The 18145-nt window shown below is 38.5% G+C and overlaps 2 protein-coding genes across 2 annotated transcripts; both read right to left on the bottom strand.

The window, feature by feature from the left end:
* Nucleotides 1-375: 375 nt before the first annotated feature.
* LOC145998391 (uncharacterized) lies at nt 376-1098 on the bottom strand. Its single transcript, XM_083134796.1, has one exon. It carries the CDS (start codon nt 1096-1098, stop codon nt 376-378), a length of 723 nt encoding a protein of 240 aa, XP_082990922.1.
* A 951-nt stretch (nt 1099-2049) lies between these two features.
* Nucleotides 2050-16165, bottom strand: LOC145998588 (kelch-like protein 10). The gene is made up of 8 exons (XM_083135030.1): nt 15253-16165; nt 13373-13554; nt 11708-11919; nt 10534-10682; nt 9108-9294; nt 6831-6953; nt 4517-4778; nt 2050-2492 (listed from the first exon to the last, which is right to left on the bottom strand). The coding sequence occupies exons 1-7, from the start codon at nt 16096-16098 to the stop codon at nt 4567-4569; spliced, it is 1911 nt and encodes a 636-aa protein (XP_082991156.1). The 5' UTR covers nt 16099-16165; the 3' UTR covers nt 2050-2492; nt 4517-4566.
* Between the last annotated feature and the right edge of the window lie 1980 nt (nt 16166-18145).

The raw sequence follows: 18145 nt of genomic DNA, 5'->3' as shown, positions 1-18145 counted from the left end.
ATCAGAGTATGGAAAGTTTGTTTAGTGCAGAATGTGTTCAATGTGTCCACCATTATGGTTCACAACCTCTTGCAAGCGAACCTTTATATTTGTCACAACCCTCCGGCACAAGTCCTCCGAAATTTCACGGCACAACTGCACAATAAAGGCCTTGAGTTGCACTACATCTGCAGGCTTCCTTGCGAAAAATTTATCTTTCAAGAAACCCCACAAAAAAAAGTCACAAGGATTAATATCCGGGCTATGCGGGGGCCACAATCTCCCACCTTCGTGACGTTCAGGAAAACGATTAGACATTACACGCACATTAAACATCTCATACAGGAAATCAAGAACAATGTTTGCAGTATGTGGGCGGGCTCCATCTTGCATGAACTACTGAGTGTGTAAGTGGAGATCTGTTGCCAAGAGCTGCGGAATAAATGAGTTCTCCAACATTTCCTTGTATCGTTCTTTGTTTACTGTGTCGTCAAAGAAAAACGGTCCAATGATTCCATGAGTTGAAATTGCTGCCCACACACTCACTTTTTCTCCATAATTCTTACGTTCATGCAGTTTGTGAGGCTGTTCACTTGCCCAGAATCGAACATTTTGCTTATTTACCACACCATTTAAATGAAAGTACGCCTCATCTTTAAACCAAGTGTTGTGCAGAACATGATCTTCTTCCACTAACCACGAAGCAAACTGATGCCTTCGTTCCTTGTCCACTGCCGTTAGTTTCTGGACAACTGTCATTTTGTAAGGGAACAAGTGAAGATCAGAGTGGAGAATCCTTTGGATTGACCTACGAGATATTCGTAACTCAGAAGCCGCCCTTCTTGTTGATTTGCTTGGACTTCGTGCCAAAGCCACGCGAACTGCTTCAATGTTCTCAGGTGTTCGGACACTTGACGGGCGCCGTCGATTATTCTCCAACACAGAGCCAGTGGTTTCTAATTGTTGGCACAATCTGCGAATGGTCTGTTTACAGGGAGCCCATCTTGTACCAAAGTGTGCACGAAAATGCCTTTGTGTCGCTAGCAAACACTTTGTTTCTGCAAAAAACATTACAACTTTCACCTTCTGTTCGACACTCAACCGGCCGTTATCCGCCATCTTGCAAACTGCTGTTTCGCAACAAAATAGAGTCCGATACTGACTTCTCCTGACATCTAACTGATTTTCCATGAACCAACTCACCCGCATACGTGTTTTGAACATTCAATATATGATATTAAAAATTTTATGAGGTGATTGAATGGTATGGCATTTCGTGCGCCACCCTGTATGTGTGATAATATACACATTATTGTTCAGCCTCATCATCACCAACAGCTCAAAAACTGGAAAACGACGTAAGCTAAGAAAATTCAAAATACATATAAATGTTATAATGTGTTCCTTTAGTTCCATTTCTGGTCATACATATGCTCAGGAAAAATGGAGGTTTGGTGATTCCCTATATTAACTACATTTATGTATATTCGTCCATATATTTGTATGTGCTGGACTGGGGGAAAAGTTGTAATCCTTGATACAGTTTTGCGCAATAAAAAAATACTAATTTTTCAAGCTTTATTATTGAGATTATTTAAATGGAGGGGGGTTGAACACTGAAACCCTGTTCGGTACGAGGGCCTATGGCGCAGTAGCGTCGTCGCCTTTTAATCAAAGAGTCCCGGGTTCGATACCCATTGGAGGCACATAGTGGTTCGGATCCCACTTTAAACTGTAGGTCCAGTACCGATTAGCCTTACTGTGCATAAAGTGGACTTAAAACATCAAATCAACCAATCTGTTCGGTACGCTCTTGCTTCGATGCAAAAATATTATAAACATGGAGTTACATGTGATATTTCTGAACTCGCAATACTGCTAGCGAATTTGTTGCCATTTTCATCGTTGAATTGTACTATAATTCTAAGATATTAAAGTGGAGTTAAAAGCTAAGGGGCTCGTTCAAAGAAAGAAAGAAAGTTCACTTTTCTTTTTTACAAACAATTTAATGGAATTTATAAGAAATGCTTGTTCATAGCATTTTCCAAAAAATTTGAACAGTTCAGCAATACTTTCCCACAGATAACATATGTATATATAAGTTTTAAAAATCAAATAAATAAACAATCTCAGCATGAAAAGAATTACAAAAATGATATTGTCATGCCTTTGAAAATGTTTGCCACAAATAACAAAAATGAATTCCTCATAATGTCTCTAATAAAAAACAAATAATATTTTTCAATAAAATATGAGAGATTCTAAACACAGCCATTAGCAAATTTTTATCTAGGAGATAAATACCTTTTCCTAAACATTTAAACGACTATCAACAATGGCTAATTTTGTACAACAATGAAAATCTTCAAAATAGAACTATAAATTCCCAGTCCTGTAACGTATTGCGCAGCATAAATAATAAATATCTCTTAATTTTTAAAAAAAAATGTCATTTGTGTGATCAATACCATGGTGAATTCCTTAGGTACTTGGACAGCATTGATCACGTTTATCTGGAAGAGAAAAATAATTTCAATTAGCAAACTATTAAAACTATGTTTATAAGTTTATCCAAAATAATCATATATTGCTTACTTGAAAAATTCATATTAATATATATATTTCATTTGACTTTTAGTTGCTTCGTGTTATGCAACGTTTCAGATTTACTTACGAAGCTTTTATCGGGCTAAATGGTTTTATAATTTAATTGTAACGATTTACAATTACAATTTGCATTTACTTTTTACATTTTACAATTATTATTGAAGATAATTGTAAACATATAATTATAAAGATTGGTACAAGTAATTATAAAGGGAAATCCCCCTTCAGCTTCCTTACAAATTCATCCGGAATTGATGTCTTAACTTAAACTCTGTCTCATGAATCTGTGGATCAAGGGTGCGCATAAGGGCTGAGAAGGGGAGACAGCTAGAGTCGTTTTCACGTTCAGAAGACACAATGGGCTCTTATGGGCAATGCTTTTCTTATGGGAAATACGAGCGCGCTGTTGTGAAATTTCTGGATTTACAAATTTAGCTTAAGTAAAATCGGTACCTGCAGTTTTGCAGGAAATTTTGTAGAGAATACGATGGTGAACACAAAAAACTGGTAACTTGCTTACATAATTTTAGATAAATTAAAAACGCAAATTTTCCGTGAAAACACAATTTTTACATTGTTTTCATTCCTAACGTTGAAACATGCCTTAAAATTGAAGCATTCATTATTAAAAATATTGACACTGTTTTTAAATTGTCATAGGTGATGGTGGTACTCAGAATTTATCAATACTTTAAAGCATATTCGCATTAAAAAATATTCAAATAAAGTATGTGGAGATTTTTTATATTCGTGCAGTAGAAAATGTCGTCGCTGGCCATTTTATGTTCTGTAATTCCAAGTAAAAACTTCCAGCGACAAAGTTGTGGAGAAAATGATGAAATTATTTTTTATAACCACTCAAAGGTTCCCAGAAATATTACTTCCATGCATTTGGAGTTTCTTTTTAACCCGAACCGCGCGCGAAGTAAGGAGACGTTGTCTGGCCATCTTGAGCCGACTCACCGCAGCATGCCGGCTATCACCACCAAGTTTTCGAGTTGTTATTTTATTTCCATTCAGTAAAAATATGAACTTCATGCAGTTTGTTATAATAGAATTGAAATTACTTAAATTTAATAATTGACAATTATTTCCAATGCTGCTGTTGTGAGCAACATTAGTGCTGTCGCAAATACACGTTGTTTTCGTTTACATTACTGTCGACATTAATACTGAAATGAAGATCACCTTTCAGTTTCCAACGTACACATAAATTCATAGACACCATATTAACCTTTGAAAGGCTTTCCAACACGTGACAAAATATGGGGCTTCAAGATAGAAATATGACATGCCTTGCTTGAGTCATTCACGTCTTATCAGTTCACGTGGGCCATTTGTTTGTTTGTTTGGGTTGCAACTTGAATTTAACCCATGTGCCAGGTTCCCCTTACTTGAGTGAGAGATCTACTTTGGTCTGTTTAGACTTTTTCCCTCTCCCGAAAACGTGTTTTCAGTTGTGTGAGCTCTCAGTGATTTTTACTGTTTTAAGTGATTTCTGAAGTGTCATATTCGTGCATTACACTCGCGTGTGTAGTGATCGCAATGGATCATAGTAAAAAGAGTAACTGTAACGTTCACAGTATAATATTAATATTAATAATTACATATAATTATCATTATATATACAGAATATGTAACACCTTCATTGTGAAGGAAGGTCATAATTTCCCGGCGACATGAGCTAGCGCTGTATTGGCAACACTGTGCGGTTTCTCCATAAGCGCCGTTGTGTCTTCTGAACGTGAAAACGACTCTAGTAAGCGGAGCAAATCAATGCGCGCTGACAGCTGCAGCCGCGTTTACCCCTCCATGCAATCACTTCCCCTATCACCAGTCCATTACTACTTGCGCAGAGACTTGCGTTCGTTCGCCTTCTCCAGAGATTACCGGACAGAGTGGAAGTGCTTTTTATATATATATTCAATACCTTGCGCTCCTGGTGGTGACTTGAAAAATAATTTTAGTAACCAAAAATAGTTATTTCTTGTAACAGCAAGCTTCCCCTTGGTCCAGCCCCTGCCCCTGGCCAATCTCCTGGGCCTTAGACAAATAGGAGTACTCCCTAGCATTCGGAAGAGCACGCAGGACGCATGCGCTCAAGGCACTTCGATTGAGGTTCATCGTGGAAGCATCGTACCACTCGTTAGTGTCAGCATCATAACATTCCACGTAGGCAATGGTTGTTGATCCTGCAAGCATAAAAAATGCAGTTAAAAGCTCAACACTATTGCAATCCTGTTTGTAGAATAGAGAGAGAGAGAGAGAGAGAGAGAGAGAGAGAGAGATCATATTATAATAAATTATAATAAACACTAATGTAAATACTGTGGTTGAATTATTATTATCTGTTCGACGTTTTAACAAATGCACACATCAAGGGCAAAGAATTAATTACAGAATATAACAATCCATTACAACGGTAGTTCAAAAATCAGTTTTTCGCTGAATATACAATGGCTGGTATTACTATCTGCAAGGAGCTTTAAAAATTCTCGTGATTGTATTCATCATGAGACCGAAATGCTTCTACCTAAATTGATAGTTTCGTTCTTTTTACACAAGTAGAAATTTTCCAATAGAGATTTTTTCCCATCAGAGGTAGCTCTTGAAGAATTCACACAACAACTTTTGGTTCGTGTAGGTCATGGTTTTACATTCCAGTTGATTTTCTACCAAGTATAATGGAATTCAAGATCGGGAAGGAACAATCCTTTCATTTTGGTTAAGTAGTGTAAATGTTTGAGCTTTTGCAGCTGCTGTAAGTAACTGGTTATGTACGTAGTTTTGTTAGTAGTACGCAGCTCTCTTTATTTCTTGTAAGTGTATTTAATACCACCTTACTCGAGTGGCTCCTTCTTATTAGAGCATTCCTTTTTAAAAATTAGAATTGTCCACTTTAAACGTAGGAAGATAATTTATATAATTTTTTCAGCAAAAGGAGATGTGTCGCACTTTATTAGATCTTCTTTGGCTCTGAATGAAGATAAGTTTCTTGTAATGGGTTAAGTCTAAGAAGATATTAAAATAAATCTCCATGGTTTTGGAAGAGTAAATTCTTGTCTGTGTATTCAAGCAATTCCCTTGCAAAGGCCTGAGCCACAAACGATGGTTAAAGAGAACCTTTGTTTTTTCAATATCTTATGTGTATTTACATTGCTTGAGTAAAAGTTCTTCTAAAACACATTTTCCCAAAAGGGAACAAAGGGTCATACCATTCTGATGTTACCTTGATGTTATAGCCTATAAAGCGCTGTTAAAGTTTGCACTGTTTGCAGCACTCTGCAGAATAATCAGGATTGGATTTGAGGGAAGGGGGTCTACAGCCCGAGTCTCTATCCTCAAAAGTATCTCCGCGAACAACTGCTTTGAAAGAAAAGGGCCATAATGAAACATACAGGTTATTTGAAATGTGGTCAAAGAAATAGAATATAACTAACAACCCAATATATCCTGGCCTAAGTTACAACTGAAATTGTAATTATTCTCACGATGTTGTTTTATTCCTGCCACCACATACATAAAAGCTAAATGTCAATAATGTCCCCTGATCACCACTGTGGCAGGTTAAGTAGCGAATTTCTTTAAGTGGTGGGTGAAGTTTGTTTAAAGCCCACTTTATACTCAGATAATTGGGACTAGATCTACAGTTATGAGGTGACACAGTAAGCCACTACGTTATCAATTACCTTCTCTTTCAACTGCCTCCGAATGCGATCACTATGAAAATATATTGTTAATGAATTTGTTTATTGTTCGCCGAATACTCAGATAGACACTGTATTTTAAGGATGAATAGAATTTCGCTCTGAAGAGGAAATAAACAGTAGCATGCTTAGGAATTTTTATAAAGAGAAAGAATATTACGATTTCATCTTTCCAGTACTATATTTTCCGTTCTTTGTGTGTATTAAACATTCTTATTATTTTAAAACTCTCCCATTAATTTACAAGCACTTGGGAGTGAAAAATAGCATGATAGTGCGCCAAATATAAATCATATTCTACTACCACTGTGTGCAGAATTAGACTTGTGGTCTAGTTCGAAAAATTAATTATGCAAATTTGGAAATTTGCTTAAACGTGTGTAATCTTTCGAAGATATTAAAATGGTATTTTAATAAAAACTAGGGCTGTTAAGGTAAATTTATTTTGAAAGTTACTAATTGATATCCTAATGTAAATCAGTAATTAGGAATTACGTGTTTCTTTTCAACTTCATATTTTCGGGTATAATCTCTTACCATTAAATCCACCTATGACAAATATCATGTCATCTAATACTGCTGTAGCGAAATTACTCCTTGGACTAATCATTTCCGCAATTTCCTGCCATTCAGGTGATCGCAATGGGTCGTAACGCTCGCCTAAAATATTACATTTTAACATTAGTTCGTAATTTTAAAAATAATGTATTATTATTATTATTATCTCATTTTTTCAATTAAAAAATCGGCAATCCTCTTGTTATACTATACTACTATACTACTATTATACACTGTTTATTTTTATAATTGACAAAAAATTATACTGATCAAAGATATGTTCAAAATTCAATTTATACACAGAGAGTCTACCTGGAACTGAACTCTCGGCCTAAAGTGAGATCCAAATCAAAGAAAAAACCTTTATGGCAATCAAACCAGAGTCCTTTGATTACAAGTCAATTCCATTTTCTGAACTTTGAACTTACATACAACTGTCTCTAGTTGCACATTTGAAAAATAATCCATTTAAGCTTACACTGTACGTTATACAGTGAATGTACACATTGAGAATAATTAATATACAGGGTGGGCCAAAAGTCAGGTGACATCATTGTCATAGGAAAGGCTGGTGTGTTGGAGGTCCACTTTGTGATGTTTGAGGGGTGGGGCAAACCCAAGGACACATGTGACCACCCCGGGCGCCATCTTGAAATCCGCCATCTTGAACGCAACTTAGGTTTCTTAAATGGAACCATAGGCATGTGACACATGATTTCCAATTGTTTTTTTCGTCAGGAGTTCAATGCCGCAAACCGTTTTGTCCTATCGTGAACCTTTTCCTAATTATGGCCTGTCTTTCCCTCTTTGTGTCTCCTCACAACACATGCCCGAAATGACCACCCTCGTGCACAATGGTTTGTGCCACACTCCTCTTCCAGTTCTCATGCACAGCCAGCAATGTCTCCGGACGCACAGCAGCACAGGCATTCACAATCCGCTGCACCAGATGCTGTAAGTTCTGGATTTTCACGGCGTAAACCATGGTCTTGAGGTGGCCCCACAGGTAGAAGTCGAGAGGCGTGAGATCCGGTGACCGTGGTGGCCATTCTACCGATCCCCGACGCCCGATCCACTTCCCAGGGAACTGCTGGTCCAGGTAGTCCCGTACACAATGTCCCTAGTGGGGAGCGACTCCATCCTGCTGGAAAAATGTTGGGTATGAACCGTCCACCGACAAAACCGACGGAAAAATTTCCTCATCCAAAAGTCGTTTGTAGTGGTCGGCGTTCAGCGTGCCGAAGATGAAAAATGGCCCAATGATCCTCGTGCCAAAAATACCACACCATACCATAACCTTCTCGGAACCAACGATTCTCGATGCATCAATCCAGTGTGGGTTGTTGTCACTCGAGTAACGGTGGTTTTCTTTGTTCACTTCTCCGTTTACGTAAAAAAGTGCCTCATCGGAGAACAACGCTTGCAAGGGGAGATCCGGGTTGGTCTCCAGTTCCTCCGTCGCCCATTCGGCGAACTGTACCCGACGGTCAGTATCGCCCTCTGTCAGATGCTGGTGCATCTGAATTTTGTATGGGTGCCACTTGTTAACGGCAAGTATCCTCCGCATGGACGTTCGGCTAACTCCAGATTCAAGGGCTATACGTCTGGTGTTAGTTGGGGGATTTGGAGAAGGATGCGAGGACAGCGACAGTGGTTGCCTCATCCGTTGACGTTTTCGGGCGACCACTGCGTGCTTTATCGGCCACAGATCCCGTCTTTCGGAATCTGCTGATGAGTTTGGTCACACCATTGTGGAAAGTGGGCTCCATATCGTGGTGTAATGCATTAAACTCTGCAGCCACCACACGCGAGCTCCGATTTCCACACATGAGGATGATCTCCACACGTTCTTCGGTCTTCAGCACCATTATTCAGTCGGTTATACCTGCAAAGATAAAACAGGCCATAATTTGGAAAACGTTCATGATAGGACAAAATGGTTTGCAGCATTGAACTCCTGACGAAAAAACAATTGGAAATGATATGCCACATGCCTATGGTTCCATTTAAGAAACCTAAGTTGCGTTCAAGATGGCGGATTCCAAGATGGCGCCCGGGGTGGTCACATGTGTCCTTGGGTTTGCCCCTCCCTCCAAACATCATATGTAGCCAAAGTGGACCTCCAACACACCAGCGTTTCCTATGACAATGCTGTCACCTGACTTTTGGCCCACCCTGTATATCTAAAAAAATTGAATGCAGCTAAAACTGTCCAAAAGAAAAATAAGTATAAACCTAGAATGTATATAGTTATACCTGAGTCAAGTCTCGTGAAACCGTTGAAGCCACCTAATGCATACAGACAATTCCGATATGCTATCAGACTTACACCAGACCTTGCACTTCGCATTGGAGAAATATAAGTCCACTGGCAATGAACTGGATCATATACCTCAGCTGAACTTAACACCTCTTGTCCATTAAATCCTCCAGCAATGTATATCTAAGAGAAAGGTAATTTACTGTAATATTAACATTACTCTATTCCTAAAGTCAAATTGATAATAAAAGATTTCCAAATTAAATGGAACCCCAAAACAATGATTGTATATGTGTACAAAAATAATGGTTGGGGTTCAACGTAAAGCAGCCAAGGATGGTACAAATTTAATAGTTACAATTTAGTTTTATTGTTTATTTATTATGAATAAAAACCAATAAATTTTTTATACACAATTTGGATGCAAATAATAACCTATTGCACATAAATGATATTAACTTAATAACTTTCAAAACCTTATCAAGCAATGTAGTGTCATGACCTATTTTAAGATTTGTTTATTTCATTATGCAATTGCTTCAAAATGGTTATTAATCCAATTGGGAGGGGTTTGGATCCGTTAAACCCTTCCTTATATAAAGCCATGCCGAAAAGCTCAAACTATATCAAGTGATATCAATTACTCATCACTTCTAATGAAAAACTAGAGGGCAAAACAGAGATTTATTTAGAAAGTGGTATTGAATATTAGTGAGGATTTTGACTTTTTGTTCCTTCACGTCACCCTTCTAAGAAGTCTAAATTGATCAAGACGATGAGAATGAAAAGGGGATTGGTGAAGTAGAAGTAAGGAAGAAGCGTGAAGGAACTTTCACACTCCTGACCCTGGATTCGAAACTGGCTTACCAGCATTTCGCAAAGTAGGCTAACGATCCTTAATTAGTACATTAAAACATGTTCTTCTTAATTACATATAACGTATTGTTACACAAACTATCCAAGGCTACAATTTAACTACATTTTACACTCAAGAATTACTATACTCTGTCCGGGAATATCTGGAGCAAGCGAACAAAAACTCGCTCTCTCCCCTTCTCTGCTGTTATGTACGGTCTTGCTCCACAGATTCCCGAGACAGAGTTCATTATTAAATTCATTGTAAACTGCATAATCTACATCAAATGTGAAATAATATAAATCACCCTTCCAGCATATAATAAACACATTATTAAAATCGTTAAGAAAGTCGCAATTATTGCCAAAAACTGGTTACAAATATTTGTACTGCATTCTTCCATGAACTGTCACGATGCGTTTAGAAGATGTGAATGTGTTGATTTTATTGTGATAGGGTAACGGAAATATTAATTCACCTCTTCAGCTACGTGGATGATCCTTTGTCACTGCTACTACAATTGGTGCAAAATGTGGGTTGAAATCATCCTACACTCACACACGAACCTTTCCATTGAGGGAGGCCGCACTGGCGTCCGATCTTTGGCGATTCATGGGCGTGATCATCTCCCATTGGTTGGACTCGGGATGGTAACATTCGGCCGAATTCATTCTTGTCCTTCCGTTGTATCCTCCCAATGCGTAAATCCTCCCATCTATACAAGTAAATTACAACACTATTAAGCCTTGTTTCCATGATATGAAAAACTAAATATGCTGACCAAGGCAGTAATTTATTTTATTAAAAACATAAACTAAACGTAACGTTTCAACCTTCTAGCAAGGTCTTCTTCAGACTCTGTATCAAGTACAAGAAGAAGAAGTCTGAAGAAGACCTTGCTAGAAGGTTGAAACGTTACGTTTAGTTTATGTTTTTAATCAAATAAATTACTGCCTTGGTCAGCATATTTAGTTTTTCAAGTAAATTACGTGTGAAGTTCACTTACATGTCTAAGATTCCATAATGTAGAGAAGTTACATTTAGGGGAGAGTCGTCCAAAATGGGGACATTAACATATTTTGGCCTACCAGAAGCAAAGTTACCAATGACAGGGAAGGAAAATTTCCCTTGTTGCAGATAAATCTAGGTTCAAGTTTAGGTAAAAAGGGAGATTTTATGAAAAATATAGAAATTGGCGGCAAATTTGCTGTTTCCGGACTTCTCTTCTTGTTCTACTTGACCTGCTTTGGTGTTTTATATCAATTACATCTAATTAATCTAGATGGAGTGTATAATAAATATGTATATACAATAAATAAGAATTGTTGCGGTAAACCAGGTCGTTTTCAGGATACACCACTGACAGTTCATATGTTTAACTGGTTACAGAAGTTGAATTTGATGAGCAGATACAACTTCGAGAACGTCACGCCACAACACTGCACACACTGGCTTATTATATTGGCATACTGACTTATAGGACTGCAGTAAGACATAAAATGAAAAGCTCGTCAATATTATTTTGAGTAGCATAAATGTGGTATCAATTTCAGTTGTGTACACACACACATACATAAATGTCTCATTAAATTAAATTAGTTATCGATATCTACGTATGTAGTAGCCGTTAACACTTTCCAAACGATCGCTATGATTTTAAGATAGTTGGTTGGTAGAAGACTGACAACCTTAGACATTTATTTCTGAAGTCATTTCTTTACATTATAGTTTAATACTTACCAAGAGTGCATACACTAACATAACACCGAGCATTGTACATGCAGGCTCTTTCTGACCACACATGATTCACAGGATCGTAACAACGCACAGTATTGAAGTGTTCGCTGCCATCAAATCCTCCTATCATGTATATGAGATTGTCTAGAACAACGAGTCCATGATATGCTCGAGCTGTCAGGTCGGTATTCACAGAGAGAAACCAGCGGTCAGCCCTAGGAATGGAAAAAGATATATATAAGGTAACTTTGAGTGATTTTATTTTCTAATTTTACACCGAATTTCTGCTTCTTTGGGCTAATCGCGGGGATGAGGATGAATGACACAAATTCCTGATGTATCTCGCTGACAAAGAAATTCCCGAGTTTAGAGGTCTACCTAAGCATGCATGTTCATTGTGAGTGTCCTCTATCAATAATTTAATCAATCGTCACCCATCCTCATCGTCGCGATTAGCCAAAATGACCAAAAAGAACACTACTTTTGCAATGCATATCGATAATTCCGTTCGTAGCTTGACAGCGTTACAAGTTACGTGTTACGTTACAGGCCCCTTTGTAAGAAGCACTAAAGTATATCCAGAATTTTCAATCTGGGGGTTTAAGGATGATTTGAGAAGGGTGTAATTATAAATTTGCCCTTTGTTTAAATTTAAGGGGATCCTGAAAATGTGTGTCACTGCCCAGTGTGGTCTCGTGAACTGCGCAAGTTTGGGAAACATTCTTACTTCTCTGGTTACTAGTCTGCAAGTAGTTCAGAGAAATAACAACAAATGGCGCTGCAGGACATCAGCGGACAGAGACATCTCCGGCAAAAGCGTGAACTTTGTGCGCTATCGATGTAACGTCAAGATGTGCGGGATCCCGAAATGTCGGTGGGTAACTAACTAGTTTGGGGGGAGGGGAAGGGGAGTCCCGCTCGATCAAAACTTCGAAAATAATTTCCCGATTTTCGAGATAGTTGGAAAATTTTGAATGGTCCATAAGTGTTAGAAATATGTCGGACTTGGTGGTGTTTGTTCCAGAAATTTGGGAAACTATCACACCAGCAAGCAAAATTTCCAGTGTCGGGAAATCATGAATATTTCCGTCCCGAAAATTTCCTGACTTCGTCGGGAAACACAGAATTATTTTTCGTCCTTACCAAAAAAAAATGCCGGTCCCTCCTAACCGGAAGGGAGGCAAGTGAGCAGTTGCTCCCCTGGAAAATGAATGGCAGGCTTTAAATTATATATTTCACATAGTGTCACCCGCGAGACAAGACGAGACGAAACTTTTGATCTATCTCGTTTCGTCTCATGAAAATATTGCCTTTTCTCGTGTCGCGTCCAAAAATATTCGTTTGTCTGTCGAGAAACATTAATTTCACACATGTGATTTCAGTGAAATTAATTTGCGTTTTTAATTATGACGGACTGATAATTACTAGTAAGACTGGTACAGATTGTTAAAGGAGCACGACAACTTCAAACTGAAGCAGTGTTTAGAGGGGTGGGTCTTCTTTGACCCCTCTGGTAAAAGAAATCTTGTTAATAACCTTGCCTATTATGAAAGTTACATTAGCGCAGAAAATAAGCACGTTGTTGCCACATACTAATCGTTTGAAATTCGCACTGATACTAAGATAGTCTTCAATTTAAATGTTCGTTGCTCATTGTTGGAACAATACCTTGTATCGTAAGTTTCCACAAAACTCGTGGGACTCCCCGCACTCCATCCTCCAATGGCAAACAGTATTTCAAATGGTATTCGAGGCCTTGCCAATGGATCGTTAAGGTCTACCTCTGCATTTTCTCTTGAATTCAACTGCGCCAAGAACACCGACGGCTGATATAAAGCAGCTTGGCACTCCTATAAACCAAAAGTAAGTACAATTTATATTTTCTTTGCTCTCGTAATTAATTAACTAGGAACAATATTAAAGATTAAATCTTAGCCGGCGAGAAGATTTGGATTGGGTGCAGTAATTACTATGACGTGTGAGATACCGTATGTATTTCAACGAAGAAACACCGCACTTCATAGAATTAATTTAGTCTCATACATACTAGTCAGCTTATTATTATTACATAGGTGGTTAGGCACTGCAACCAACAGTTGAAAAGGGCTCCAATATCCTCTAAACTCTATCCTACCATTTATACTCCTTGTGCCTCTTCATTTAATATGACAGGAACAAGAGGATGCCGTTGGGTTGGGATAGCATTACTGCGACCCGTTTCGGGACTGTGTAGGTCTTTAGATACCTAATTTGGTTATCATTTCGGTAACTTATTGAGAAAAAATAGTTAAACTTCCCATGAATGTGTAAGGATGTCAAAGTAAGGCTCCATATTTTCTCCATCTCGGCCCTAGTGGAGGTTATGTGATCAGCACTACATCGCCCTTACCACATAGAGTTGCCTCGGACACTAAGAGGGGTATCTTCTGTGGGGGCTGTTTTATAGAGGGCGGGGTGACCTTCGTTGTAAAACTTGTTCAAAGACAAAAATTATAATGTGTTGTTTTTTTAAAGAGTTTACTGCTTTAATTTGAAAATTTTGAGTCTGTAGCCCAACCAGCTACCCCTTAGGTATGCCAGTGTCCATGCACGAGAGCGTGTGCGAGGCCAAAGTCCAAAAACGTGAAGGGGAAAATTCCCACCTCAGTGAACACGGCAAAACAAATGTCTATCAACCTATCGTCGATTGAAATTTCCACTTCCTACATAGTTTACTCCAATATTTACAATCTCGTGTTTTATTCAATTTTCGGTAGAGAACAGCCCTGTTCACTCTAAGAAATCCCCTTATCTGTATTGCTGTGCTCAAAGGGTGATTGGGGCTGTAACTCCTGAGGGCATGCAAGACAATATGACAAAATGTAGCACGGAATACCAGAAAGGTGTTAAAATTATATCCTCCCTCATGCTCACATTCACCCCCTTAACATACCAACACGAGATTAGCTACCAGTCTGATTAGTGGGAAGGCAGGGTGTTGGAATAATGATGTACACAGCAGAGGTGATCACCTATTTTCTAAAGAAATAAAAACGTAGTAGCAACAGGAAGAGGACTTTGCATACATGATATCTTATACATATCGACCTCCGTGGAGGATTGGTTTCCATAGGGAGCAACGACGCCAGAGGTCCCGGGTTCGAATCCCAGGCTAGGTATGGGCGTTCTTTTTGAATGCTACTTCATCAATTTCATCATATCCCCACTCATTCTCATCGTCGCGATTAGCCAAAACAGGCTCAAAAGTAGTAACACTAAATAGGAAAAATCATAGTGCCGCAGGAGGGCACTTTGTTGACAAATTAGGTGCAGTGTATACCTAAACATGTTAAAAACAATTCCTGAAACCGAAGTAATTATAAAATTACAAATAAAATATACAATAATTTGAGCGCCAACATTTCAGCTATAGTCAAGGTTTTGTGGATGCTGACATAATTGACGTCGATGTAGTAGAAAGATTTATGACAGTGCAAAGGCCAATATCTTTGAAACGTTGAAATAGTTGTGTTATATTCACTTAAAATATCCATACGTTTAAAAAGTACCTGATTATTTCCAATAAGCGACCATGGTAAGACTGAATTAGTAAAATATTTGTAATTCATCAAACCAAATCGAACACATCGAAATAGAGAAGGCAGACTTGAAACTCGTGAACTTGAATCTGCTTCTGTCCACTTCTTGATGGCTTCGAAAACAAGATCTTCATTTCGAGCATTTAATTCATCGTCGCTCAATATATCTTCCAGCTCTTCAGAAGAAAGGTCAGTAAACTCTGGACTCCTAATTAAAACCAACTTAAAATGATGCAGCACGTATTTCCTGACTTTCGATTCAAGATCGCGACAAAAGTAATGACGTGCAAATTTCAAAACACCGAGGCAATTTTCTGGACGCAGTTCGTGAAGCAAGAATTCACAGCACATGTTAACTGCACCCAGCACTTCTAGTTGATCAGCAACAGGCAGTAATCTGTCCACGTTCCGTTGCGTCACGTGACAGTCTCCCGTGTAAGCATAGTCCAGTATCAGTTCCAAAAGATCTGCAGGAACATTGTCCAGTGTAACCTCTCTGTTCTCAGGGTGTCCTCCATTCAAACTGTTTGTGAACAATGCTTTGAAGTAGGGACTTGCTGCAGACAGTATGGCTCGGTGAACGTGAAATGCTTGTCGCTCTGCACTATAAATTATTCCATCGCACAACTGTTGATTAGCTCTCAATTCACTCCATATTTTTGGGTAATCTGCGTTACTACTACGCTCCACTGCCATATACGGTGATTCTCTCTGATGAGCAATCTTCCTTTTGCTTGGCTTTATCTTGGTACACGATTTTAATGGGCGAGGGACATGTGGTCTTGTCACTTTACGATATTTCCTATTATTTTCCATAACTACTACATACTATTGCTTATGTGAGAGCCCACTTAGCCACCTCGTTTGCAGAAAAGTTTATTTAGAGGCCATGACAGATGAAATATATTTGTTTATATTGTCATTGTTGAAGGTGCTACATACAGGTGAGTCAATCGTGTATTCGGAAATTACCGGCAGTATTTGTTTCTTATTTCAATTAGGAAGGTAGGATTTTCTTGGTATTGCTACGGTTATTCTCAAAGAATTATTGAAGTTTTATTTGCAACTTGTGTTTTCGGCGTGCTTCAGCGTTTTATTTTAATGGCTAGCATGTTACTAACAGTCATATTACATCTTACACTACGTGTCGTATCGCTCAGACTTTACATTATTCAGTACTACGTATTATGAAGATCCTCATGATGTAACTTGAATATGGGAGTTGTGAATGAAGTGGTTCACACGGCAAAACACACCACCACACAGGAGTGCCTGTTTGTAGGTTCAGACACTATAGCCCCATTCCCAGAGTACACTGCTTGGAGGAACGGGTATACTCACGGTCATCTTTATTCCTCGGAATAAAGATGGCCGTGGTATACCTTGTTCCAGGGGTGCCCATCCCCCTCAAGGCATATGACGCACTCCCCCCAAAAAGATAGAACATTCCCTTCCCCCCTCCCTTTGTGCCGAATTATTTTGGTCAGGCAAAATTTGCGGAACATTATAGACATATTGAAGCAATATATGTTTACTTCAGGTATTCTTTACAACATAGACATTTACATGTATATTACTTTGACATTGATTGAAATAACATTTTGCATAAATGATAACTTCTGACGTTGCAAAGTTGTTGCAGCAAATTTATTAATAATTTCCTCATTTTGCAGCACTAATTTTGCCAAGGTCCAAGTTTTAACTAATCTATGTATTTCTACTTTTCTTACGAAAGTTATTAAAAAAAATGTAACGACAAAAATTACGGATAATATTTTCGAAGAAATACATTTAAAAAAAATCCGCCCTGAAAGTTTCTAAAAATTTTCAACCCATTCTTTATGTTGTGGTTGGCATAGGGTGCGTTCCGAAAGTCTTAACGAAACGAACGCATTCAACGAAAATAACTGGGCTCGTGAATCTGGTGAAACCAGTTATTTTACAGACTTATGGGACACTCTATGTGAAAGCGCGGGCGCAGCGTTTTGTTTAGAGAAAGTTTCCACTTGGCGTCCAGCGGAAGGCAAAAATGGCAAAATAACTCTACAATCGACACTGTTACTAATTTTAATCTCGTTCTTGCACGAAACGCACGGAATGCGACTTTTGGGAGAGCATAATGAAACTCAAGAAACACACGGAAGCACTTATGGGACAGCCAGTTACCATAACTCGTTTAACGCGTTAAACTCGTGCGACTTTCGAAACGGGCCCATGGTGACTTCCTGAATGAAAATTTTGGTGTAAATATTTAATCCATTGTAACTATATTCGCTGACAGGCTAAATGATAAAAGTTAACATCATCTGAGAGTCTAGTCTTTTTAAAAAAGAAATGAACGTTCGCTAATTCTCCACGATAAAAAAATGTCTACCTATGACAAGAACTCAAGGAGTCGCCTCCAGAAGATGATGTCATGACTGAGGTTTGCGGCCTGAACCTCCAAGGTGGTCTTGGTCAGACGCTTACTGACTAGAACAGCGTCGATCTCCCTCCTGACGCCAAAGATTTATATAAACAAGACAGAAAACACGAGGACTCTGGTGTTTTCGCCTAGTGCGTTCCGATAAAGTCGGTAAAATAAATGACTGTACCGTCGTGGTACCGTCATTTCATCACATTTCATGATCGCACACACCCAAATTTATTCAAACCAGCACAATTTATCTACATACACATACGCAAAATCATCATTAATTCGATTTCTACCCACAAGCAAAAAGACAAAATGAAAACGTTCTATGAATTATTATTTATTCCGTGGATACACCCCTTGAACAAGTAAAGATCAAAACAGTCAAGCATGAGTCACACTGTACAGAAAACAGTCACGAAAATAAGCAAACAATTGCCAATCGTAGAG

The sequence above is a fragment of the Lepisma saccharinum genome, chromosome 14 (genome assembly GCF_977018435.1).
Source record: "Lepisma saccharinum chromosome 14, izLepSacc3.1, whole genome shotgun sequence".
NCBI lineage: Eukaryota > Metazoa > Arthropoda > Insecta > Zygentoma > Lepismatidae > Lepisma > Lepisma saccharinum.
This window is presented reverse-complemented; position numbering and strand designations above follow the sequence as displayed.

Bases quoted from the DNA above. Each gene is read 5' to 3' on its own strand.
- LOC145998391 (XM_083134796.1), bottom strand. From the start codon at position 1,098: ATGGCGGATAACGGCCGGTTGAGTGTCGAACAGAAGGTGAAAGTTGTA.
- LOC145998588 (XM_083135030.1), bottom strand. From the start codon at position 16,098: ATGGAAAATAATAGGAAATATCGTAAAGTGACAAGACCACATGTCCCT. The intron at 11,920-13,372 runs GTATTGTTCCAA...TTCCATTCCTAG, and splicing joins GTGGAAACTTACGATACAAG to GGCTGACCGCTGGTTTCTCT. The intron at 6,954-9,107 runs GTATAACTATAT...GTAATATTTTAG, and splicing joins TTTCACGAGACTTGACTCAG to GCGAGCGTTACGACCCATTG.